The following is an 11,020-nucleotide window of genomic DNA, read 5'->3' as shown; positions in this document are numbered from 1 at the left end:
GGTTTGCCTTGGACCTTGGCTGTTCGTTGCACACCTGCTTCCCGTGCCTCATTCGTAGGACTCACCAGGGAGCAAAATCCAAAACCCGCAGCGTTCACCGGCTTCCAGTTTGACTTTCTCCAGAGTGGGATTCATTCCTATGCTCGTAATCAGCTGGCAAAAAATCCAAGGGCAGCAGGTTTGGATCCGGTAACGGACCTGATGCTGAGAGCCTGTCAACATGGAGTCCTATGAAATTGGTTCTAAGATGGCCACCGCCAAATGGGGTGCCAGCCGTTTTATACATGGTCACAGTTCCTTCCTTTCTCACGGACTGTGGCCCCCTCCTGCCCTACCCTCTGCTGGAAAGTATTTTAAGCTACCTCCGAGGGCCTCCCTATACCAGGAATAGTGCAGCCAGGATAGCTATTAGCCAGGATGGGCAGGGATGGTGTCCCTAGCCTCTGTTTTGCCAGAAGCTGGGAATGGGCGACAGGGGATGGATCACTTGATGATTCCCTGTTCTGTTCATTCCCTCTGGGGCACCTGGCATTGGCCACTGTTGGTAGACAGGATACTGGGCTATATGGACCTTTGGTCTGACCCAGTATGGCCGTTCTTATGGCCCTTCTGAGTCACTACAGGGTCTGTTACTAGTAAAGCCCTTACCTTTATTCCCCCCTTCCTGGCCTGTCTCTGCTCCCTGCCTGCATCACAACTCACCATGGTGTCAGAAGTGGCTGGATCCTGCCACCAGAGAACTGAAGCGGCAGAAGGAGACAAAGGTTTTGTCTACATCAGAACTGCATTGGTTCAGTTGAACTACAGCAAAACCCCATGTGGATGCTCCCCTTCCCCATTTGATTTAATGCCCATTTAGCTAAAGTAGCTTCCCTCATTCAAAATTTTAAAACCTGATTTAGCTTAATTCAGTAAGTGTCTACACAGGGTTTTGCATTGGTTTAACAGTCTCTTTTCAGGCGTCTACACAAAGTTGCAGCTGGGTCCTTTAGCTTATTTGCTTAAGCCAGTGCAGACAGCTGTGTGGAGCACTTTGAACCCGGTTAGAGCAGTTTAGCTTGTCCCTGAAAATTTACACATGGGCAAACTAAACCCATCTTACCCAGGCTTAAATCAATTTAGGAGTCTCCACATGCAAAGCTGTCTTGGGTTTCACTAAATCAGTTTAAAAACAAAAAATAGCCCCTTTGCTTAAAAGGGAGGAGCTGTGTGCATAGCCCAGGCCTTTAGTTAGCCTGTGTGACTTGGAATCTAAACAAGACCCATACCTGTGAGATCCCGCCCCGCAGCAGAGAGGCTGCCGCCCACCACTCCTCTTATGCCCCGAAGCAAGCCCACTTCTGATTTTAATCAGGAGTCTCACTACTTTGTGTATTTCTTAAAGCCCAAGCTCCTGGAGTCATGTGATTAGGTGAGACTATCAGATTTCTTTTTTTTTTTTTTTAAGTTTCTAGCCCTCCTGGTTTCACGGAAAACAACAATCTTGAAAGCATGACCCAAGAATTCCCTGAAAGCTCAGAAAGCAAACCCAATGAATGTATTTGTTCTTTTAAAGCCAATCTCCTGATTTCAGGGACCTGGCTCATGGTTTGTGTACACTTGGGGTTGGCGATAGAGAAAGAAAAGTGGAGGAGAGTAGAGAGTGAATAAAGGGGAAAGCCTGATCCCAAAATCCTCCCCACTTCCTGCCCCCAAAATCCTTTCCTCAGCCAAAGGAGTCAAATGAGATTATTTAAGTGCATCTGAAGCAGGAAGCCTGTGAAAGAATTTCTGAGCCGGCAGGGTTTAAATAGAGCAAGGAAGGAAGATAAGGATATTGCTGAGAAGCCAAATGATTTCTTTGCATCGCCGTGGCTGTTCGGGGAATACCTACCCCAGACCTGCTCTTTCCTGGTAATGAAGCCGAGGTGTGGTTAAAGCCAGAGGGTTCAGACAAGGTGGTGGTAGCACCATGAATCACCAGGCCCGGTTCATTATTTGTATAGCAGAAGCAAGTCACGGGCCAGGCCCCTGTCATGTTAGGTCGGTACAAGCTCTATACGTTCAGGAGTTCTGAGGGAGCTCAGGTGTGAAGGGGCTGAGCTGCCAGCAATGATCTCTCACTCAGAGCAGCTACCCTACCAGAAGGCTGTAGGCATACAGCCTTGTGTACAGCCTCTAATTACACAACCACATCCTGTTCCACACCCGCTCACCTGCCTCATTCAGGTGACATGCACAACTGTAAATCTGAAACGACAGAAGCTCCAGCCCTTGGAACCATATTGATCCCACATGGATCATCAGCAAGGGTGGGACCTTTAGATCCACAGCACAGACTTCTATCCCTTGAGCTAATGGAACGGTAGCAGTAGTAGGCTATTTTCTTATGCAGACCACCACAAAAGGGACACGGACACACACTTTGCCAGTGGGTTTCACAGTTATTTGCAAAGCAGCAGAGGAGTGTTGACTCAGAAATCTTGTTCTCTTTTATATTCTGGAAGGGAGAGTTCAAGTGATTAAAGATTCATCTCTCCCCCTTGAGCCAGTTCCTTTCATATCCCTACAACCCCATCCCCGTCTGTCCCCGTCACCACAGCTCCTGCCTCCATCACCACTGCTACTAGCCTCTGCCCCACCTTCCTTACCCTGTTCTCTGTGCCTGTCCCCCACCTTGAAAGCAGAAAGGAGAGGAACAGAGAAGGAGGAAGCAACCAGCAGGAGCATTGACAGCACATGAACAATCTCACTGCTCTTACGCTTCAGTGGCCAGGAGCAGCAATGGCGGGGAAAGTCCGGCTCAGCCCCTGCAGCCCTGATGGTTCTCCCTCTAGGAGAAGTCTCTCTGTGGGAAATGTACTTCCAAGGTTGAGCCTCCTCTAAGGCTCTGAGCACGTGAAAACATCTACATTCAGAGGATTAGAGCTTGGCCAAATTTAGACAGCTTTCCAGAGGATGAGCAAAAGGCACCTCCCTGCCCTAGTATCTAGTCTTGGTGCCAACACCCCATTAAGAACATGAGGTGTTTCAGCCACACAGAGCTTGCTTCAGGCTGGCTGCAGACTCAGGCAGACTTTCCTGCTTTAGATACACTTGCTACACATTGCAGAGGAAAAGCTTGACAACAAACTTAGCTTTTTACTTAAATAAAAAGTAATAAGACACTGATGTCATCCCCTAACTCCAGGAGTTGGAGCTAGGTCTACAGCCCCATCTATGCTTTAGTCTGGCCTTATTTTGCACATTACCTGAGCTCTGCAGGGTTGGGAGCGGACTGGGTACGACAGCTGTGTTGGCACTGAGTCACCCCGTGAAGCAGGATATGCTTTTCTAGGAGTACTCCACCCTCGCTGAGCGAGAAGACAGATATCGCAGGTAGAGGAAACTGAGATCACTCCTACTGAAGCGATAGGTGCCGCCAGCCGGCCTCACCTGAGCGCTGCCAAAGGGATTTCACAGCATGTCCGTGCAGCAGAGAAAGAACAGGGCTGTCATCATTGTCAATTACGAGTTCCACGGCAGCCCTGAGCCGCTGAAACTCAGGAAAGGGGCCAAGAGAGAAGCAGACAAGCTGTTTAAAGCATTATCCAAACTCAACTATGCAGTGAAGCTGCACTATGACCAGGAAGCCCAGGAAATAGAGGAGATCTACCGGCAAGGTACGTGTCCCCTGCTTTGCTCCTGGCAGTGTGCGAAGCTGCATGTTGGGACCAGTGGATGGATGGATGGATGGATGGATGGGGCTTGCATTACATTTGTTGCAGTTTGGAACATCAATTGTGCACAGTTTTGATTGTCTATTCCCCCCACCCCCACACACCCTTGGGCTGGCATATCCCAGGAAGCACATGCCACTCACAACCCCCAGCCCCCTTGCTTGGTCCTACTCTCAGGAGAGATGTGACTGAGATGGACGTCTCGGGGAGCGGGAGAGTAACCAAAGAATGAGTGGGGGAGACTCCTAAACCTCATGGCCAGGTGAGGTTGTAAACGGTGTCCCTCAATGGTGACCATGCTAAGGAGCAAATGTTGAATTCGGGTGGAAAATGAGCTCTTAGCGAGTCCACAGAGGCGGGTTTGAGTCAGCACCATTGCCACAGGTAGAAGGCGCCGTCTTCTCAATTACGTCCTGGTGGGGCTGCAGGGAACGGCTGTCCCTGCCCAGCTGGCGACCTGCACAGGAGGGAACAGACTACTTCTGGCTGTTGCAATGCCCGCTTCCCTGCCAGGCTGCACGATCCCAGGGATAGCAGAAAGGAGCATGGCTGGTTCCGTCTGCACCGAAGGGAGCTCCTTGCTGACGCCGGCTCCCCTCCTCATACAGCCCAAGAGGGAGTTAGAGCCAGATAACAACAGGGTACAGCTCCTGAGTCTCTGCCCCAGCCCAGCTTAGAACAGTCTTGAGGCTGCTCTAGCTTGTGCCAGCTGCTCTGGTCCCTAAGGGATCATTATATGCCGTCTGGGGAGAACCCGAGCCCAGTGCATTACAGCTGCTGCCCGTTCCTGCCTCTGACACACCCTTCCTCCAGGCTGAAAAGGTGCCTGGCCTCCTGCCAGCCCCAGAGTCTCCCCCAGGGATTCCTGCATTGGACCCCATCACTCAAGATGGCGCTGGGGTAGATCTTTTAGAAAAAGATGCCCAATCTTGATTGAGAGACTCCACGTAATGGAGAACCCACCACGTCCCTAGATGACATGTTCACAGTGAGGGTGCTGGGCCACTGGGATGACTTATCTCCTCTCTGAGTTTATCTAACTTCAGTGACCAACCCCTGGATCTTGCCTGGCCTTTGTATGCTAGGTTAAAGAGCCCTCTGCTATCAGTGACAGGTTCCACCACTGCAAAGGACTGAGGTGCTCATGGAAGGGGGGGGGGCATAGACATACCCTAAAGAGGACCCCAGCAAATATATTTATTCCCACAACACCCCCAGGAGGCAGGGAGGTATTCTTCCCACTTTTACAGACCTCTCTGGGCCTCAGTTTACCTAAGTGTTTTGCTCAGGGTCACACAGTGAGTCTGGGGCAGGGAATTGGCCCCCAGCTCCCCTATGTCCCAGGCTCGTATCCGACCCAGGGGCCCATCCTTTCTCCTCGTGGGTGCCAGACAGACATCAGGATGCTCTAAGGAGCTGCTGTGCTAACGTGTCTTTACAGAGAGCCGGGAAGAGCATGGTGATTGCTTTGTCAGCATTCTGTCCAGCCACGGCGAGGAGGGGGCCATATATGACTGCAGGGGAGAGCTGCTCAAGCTGACAAGGATTTTCCAGATGTTATCCCCACAAAGGTGCCCAGTGCTAGCTGGAAAGCCCAAGATCTTCTTCATACAGGTAACATGGGAACCACCAGACAGGATCAGACCCAAGGTTCATCTAGCCCAGTATTCTATCAGTGGCCAGCACCAATGCTTCAGAGGGAGGTGTAAGAGCTCCACAACAGCAGATGTGGGACCTCCACATTAGGTCTCATCCTGGTTTAAGCCCTTAAGCCTGAGATTTAATATCCCCTCCAGAACTTATGTCATTACTTAGAACAACTCTGGATATTCTTGTTAGCCATATAAATGTCCAATCCTTTTCTGAATCATACTAAGTTCTTGGCCCCAATGACATCATGTGACAGTGAGTTCCACAGGCTAATCATGTGCTGTCTAAAGTACTATTTCCTCTTCTCAAATTAAAAGGTGAGAAACACAAACCTAATTGAATGTCCCCTTGTCCTTCTATTACAGACAGGGAGAACAGAACCTCCCAACCATCTCTAGACCAGAGGTTCTCACACTGGGGGACATGGAATGTATTCGGGGTGGTGGTGAGGGGGGAGCATAAGAAGCTTTAGGAGAAAAGAAAAGGGAAGAAAAAACACCCCACTTACTGAGCACATTTTACTGATTCCTCCGGACATAACAGGTCCTCAGATGGTGCTGTGCATTTGACACTATAGATGGTGCTGTGGATTTTGATGGATTTCTGTTAAGCTTGCCTAGCATTATACTAAGTCGTTGTCATCGGTACGTTAATCCGTTTGGTACGATGCGATCAGTACCGGGTTTACATGCTCAGGTACGTCTGCTGCGATCATACCCTTTTACAGCTGTGCTAGGCAGGCAGATTGGAGCTGGTGGAAGAGTAATGCACCCAATTCACAAACATTTACACAACCAGAAGTATCAAGTTCAGCTCTGATAGGGAGGGTCAGATCATTAGATAGGCATACGTATTCCAACAAGCAGCCATCTGCGCAAGCGTTTGTGGCTCTGAAAGGTTCACAGATGTTACGCAGGACGATGCTGAAAATCAGCTCCCAAAAGCGCGCAATGCCTTGCCCATTCTTCATTATTTTCTTGTGTGAAGACGTCTCAGTCGTCCATCAGGAAATAGAAATGATGCCATGTGAACAGCCACCCAATACAAATAGCAGGAGACCACAGCATGATTTATCCAAACAATTTAGAGAATGTTTACACCCCATGAATGATGGAGTCATTCATCAATGTCTCACTAACAAAGAGAGGGGCTTACATTGCACCAAGGAGTTCCTGTAGCTCTGGAATGAATCTGGGGACTGAACATTTGAGACCGAGGCTAACGGATCACTTTGCCTCAATCTTGCCAGTCTGCCACCAGCTCCAGGATGACCCAAAGTGCTCCGCAGATCACAGATATTTGTGGCATATGTGATAGCATCACAAGTCTCAGTTCTCTGCCTAGTGGCTAAAGACTTACACAGTCATTGCCTCACATAGGCCTCAGCTCCTTGGGAACTGGCATTGGTGTTTGGGCTGAGATCCCATCCTACATGCTATTTGCAACCACCTCTGTTCAAGGACTGGTGGCTGTAGCATGACCAAAAAACTTGCATTAAGAATATACCCATGGCACTGGTTTCTCCTCCTACTCCCCACAGCAATTTACACAATCCAGACTGGAGGTAACAAACATGTGGGTTATCATGGCCATTTCCTCATCATGATGGAAGGGATGGGGTGTCCTAGTAACGTAGCGGATGAAGAAGGTATCATTTTGTCAGTGATGCTACCTTACCAACTAGACTTAGTGAGCAATCAAATAGCTCCCTGAGGCCTCATGAATGGCCAATGGATGGCTTTAGTGCAGGGGTGGCCAACCTGAGCCTGAGAAGGAGCCAGAATTTACTGATTTACATTGCCAAAGAGCCACAGTAATATGTCAGCAGCCCCCAGCAGCTTCCCCCACCTGCTCCCAGCGTTTCCCAGCCACCAGCAGCCAAGCTGATCAGCACCTCCCCCTCCCTCCCTGCACCTCTCAATCAGCTGTTTCATGACGTGCAGGAGGCTCTGGGGTGGCGGAGGAGGAGTGAGGGCACAGCAGGCTCAGAGGAGGGCGCGGGAAGAAGTGGAGTGGGGGCAGGGCCTGTGGCAGAGCCAGGGGTTGAGCAGTGAGCACTGCCTCCTGGCACATTGGAAAGTTGGCGCCTGTAGCTCCTGGAATCGGTGCCTAGACAAAGAGCCGCATATGAACTTCTGAAGAGCCACATGTGGTTCTGGAGCCCCAGGTTGGTCACCCCTGCTTTAGTGGAAGTGTAGGACAGTCTCTTAGCTAATTCCCTAAAGCCTTCCCTACCCTTCTGACAGCATCTTTTCCATCTTACCTGAGTTCACCTGGAGCCAGGAATTCTTCATGCTGGTGCTGATCTACAGGCATTCCAGCTTCCTGGAGATGCTTTAGGTTGCATCTGTGAACAAGGAGATAAGCAGCCAGGTGTCACTGGCATATCGTTAGCAGAAGGTGTCTCCACCTGGTCTCAGGTAGATATTGATGAGCAGTGAAGACAGGATGGATCCTGGTGGGATGGGCTCCCCGTGACCCCTCACACTCTTTGGGTCCTGTTGGAGAGGAACAATTGGAGTGTAGAGCTGTGGCATCTACTCCAGTTAAATTACAGCAGTTACTGGGATGATTTAGTTGGGGGTTTGTCCTGCTTTGAGCAGGGGGTTGGACTAGATGACCTCCTGAGGTCCCTTCCAACCCTGATAGTCTATGATTCTATGATACTGTGCTGAAAGCAGCAGTGGGATGTAGTAGTACAAGCACAGAGAGCTCAGCCAAAGTTTTCAATAGTATCTAAGAGGCTCTTCAGTGAAAGTCCCGTTTTCAGAAATGACTGTCCCATGGCAACCTGTGACAACATCAGTTTTGAAAATGGGAATTAGGTGACTTAGAAAATCTCACCCACTGCCTTGGTCCATTAGTCCCTTAGTGCTAGCGGGCAATCTCCCTGCTCTGCATAGACTCCATGGTCTGCAGTCTGATTGCCTAGGAGTTGGGAGCTGGAGACTTGGGGATAGTTGGAAGAATCTCCTGCAGAACATCGCATTATTCAGGGAGATTGTCAGGTTTTTCCACTTGGAAAGAGGCAATGATTTCTGTTTACTTGTTAAACCTAAGGGGAAGTTTACAGAGGCGGAAAGTAATTAACCAGTTGGAATTGGTCCAGGGCCTAGGGCTAATGTGCCAACTCTTTCAAAACGTGTCATGGGATCTTTCATGAACTCAATGGTTCAAGACAGAAAGCCATGCTCTGAGACAGCTACAGTGCCCTCTAACGCCAGTCAGGTGCATCAGTTCAGTAATATCCAAGAAGAGCTCCACTTTAGGCATCACCAATGCCACTCCAAACAGGACTCTGGGGGGGCTTTTTGAAGGGGGGGGGCGGGCCTCCCATCCACAGATTAGCCTGAGGGAACCTTGCTTAGCTAACACATGCCCATAAGCTCAGAGACAGAGTACTACAGCAGAGGGAACAGGTGCAGCATTTCAGTATAGGATGTTTTCTCTCCCCAAAACACGGGGAGAAATAATCACCTCCCAGGGTGGTGGACTTGGTGAGCATCAGGAACTAATTGCTGAGAGGGGGCACAGTGGGCCAAGGAACCCCATCCCGGGTTCGGATCCCACCCCAGGCACAAGTGAGAATCATCCTGGTGGCCCAGAGTCACTGCACTGTTCTGTGTGACTGGCCATCTCAGCTCGAGAGACACCCAGGCCTGGAGGCGCAAGGGGCGCAGCAGGTCCCAGCTGAGGGGCTGGGGGAGCGCTGGGGACTGCAAGGCATGATGGAGAGGCAGTAGCAGGGGGAGCCGTTCATCCACCATTCAGCAAAAATGGAGAAGACGCTTGCATAGCACCTGGCTGTAGCCTGTGTTATCTGCGACTCTCCTAGCCCTCCGGTTCCCTGGCATTTTTAAATGATGCAGCACACGCCACCTCATGGGTCAAACAGATAGGCCTGCCCAACAGCAACCCCCCCAGTGTAAGCCGGGCAACGCAGGTTACTAATGCGTTCACCCGGCAATGAACAGCGCAGGCGGCGTCAGAGCTAGACTGTCTGCAGCCACTCCGCTGCAGAACAGTCCCGGGAGGTGCCCATTCCCTGCCCCTGCCATTGAGAGGATTAACTGAATACATTCTTTGTTGTACACCTCGCTACGAGCCGCACCATTAAGTCCTCCACTCAGTACTGAATGGTCATTAACACACCCATGCCACTTGCCTGCTCAGGCTTGCGTTGGGGTTTACTGGAAGTCGGCTTGTTAATGACGTATTTGTTTGTACAGCAACTAGCGCAGTAAACACCTGCTCAGAACCTCTGGGCACGACCACAGTATTATAACCATTTCTTTTATGCGTAATAACAATAGAGAGACTCTCCAGAGAGAGTTTGGTGGCCACTGAAAGGGGGTGGCAATTTCAGGTTATGCAACCTGCAGTGCACAGATTCTGCCAGCCATGGGTCAGTTTTTAGTGCTAGCAGCCAAGGTCCTGTTTATTGCTAGGCAGGTACCAGAGAAACAGCTGCAATGCAACCCCCCCCCATAAAGTCCCTGCCCACAGGCTTCATTCCAGCCCCTCACCTGAGACTGGCATCCTTGCTGGTAATTAGGACTCATGTTGCCACACATCCCACTGTATAACAAATTGAGACATAAGAACGACCATACGGGGTCAGCTCATCTAGCCCAGTATCCTGTCTTCTGACAGTGGCCAATGGCAGGTGCCCCAGAGGGAATGAACAGAACAGGGAATCATCAAGTGATCCATCCCCTGTTGCCCATTCCCAGACACCGCACACATCACATAGGGGCCATGTACCCAGGGCTCACCTCATGTGGCATCAGACTCTGGTACTGCCTCAGTTTCCCTTCTTCCACAGGGAAAGGAGACCACCGCACCTGGAGCTTTGTAGTTACCCTCCCCTGGTGGGGACTGGCTTGCCAGGCCATTAGACCCATCCCAGGCTCAGCAATCCATTCCCCCTATACATACTGCAGGGGACTTCAGCCAGTTTTTTTGCTTTTCACTGGTAGACAGACCCTTCCAGAGCCCCTGTAAGAACCTCACATGACCTTCCTGCTCTCTGAGGCATCTCCCTACACTTGGCCTGTGGGTCTGAGTCACATGCTCCCATTATCTGCCCCTGGGACTCATTCCTTTCACCTGGGGAGGTGGTTGCAATCTGCCACAGGCCCAGAGGAGCCACAACCTCCTTAAAGGACTAGTTCCCCTGTAACCGGCCACCAAACAGGCATGGGGTGTGAATGAACCTCACTCACTACGAACCGGCCAGATCAAGAGCAGGTTCTGGCTACTTTGCAGAACAGAGTGGCCGGAAGCAGGGAGAGGATCCGGCCAGGGGTGTCTATTTTTGAGCGCTTGCAGAACAGAGGCTAAACAGATCCAGTCACTGCCCCAAGGAGCTTGCAATCTAGACAGCTGGGTAATAAATGTACAGCACCAGCTGCATGGCAGGAGTCTGCTCCAAGGAAAGCGGATCAGTGGCATTTTCCAAGCTGTCTCCTTTGATTATCCCCTGCCCAGATTGCTAATCTTACCAGATCCCCCCAATCTGCCGCCAGGAAGGGTTGGTGTGTGGGGTTCTGTGCCAGCCATGGAGGGGAAGGGAGAGACAGATGGGGCCTCTAGACCTGTGGGGAATGGGAGATGGCTGGGGGGGCTCCAGGCCTGTGGGGTGGGGAAGATGAAGGGGGGTTGCAGGCCTG

The 11,020-nt window shown here is 50.9% G+C and overlaps 1 protein-coding gene across 1 annotated transcript in view; it reads left to right on the top strand.

Annotated features, from left to right (window-relative positions):
* Positions 1 to 3,104: 3,104 nt before the first annotated feature.
* The window catches only part of LOC117872876 (caspase-7-like), a 10,222-nt gene continuing 2,306 nt past the window's right edge, over positions 3,105 to 11,020 (top strand). The window contains exons 1-2 of the mRNA XM_034761703.1: positions 3,105 to 3,641; positions 5,140 to 5,312. Coding sequence (XP_034617594.1) covers positions 3,443 to 3,641; positions 5,140 to 5,312 — 372 coding nt within the window. The 5' untranslated portion in view covers positions 3,105 to 3,442. The remainder of the gene's footprint in view (positions 3,642 to 5,139; positions 5,313 to 11,020) is intronic.

This window comes from Trachemys scripta, chromosome 2, assembly GCF_013100865.1.
Source record: "Trachemys scripta elegans isolate TJP31775 chromosome 2, CAS_Tse_1.0, whole genome shotgun sequence".
NCBI classification, from domain to species: Eukaryota; Metazoa; Chordata; order Testudines; family Emydidae; genus Trachemys; species Trachemys scripta.
The sequence above is the reverse complement of the archived record's forward strand: the minus strand, read 5'-3'. Positions and strand labels throughout refer to the sequence as shown.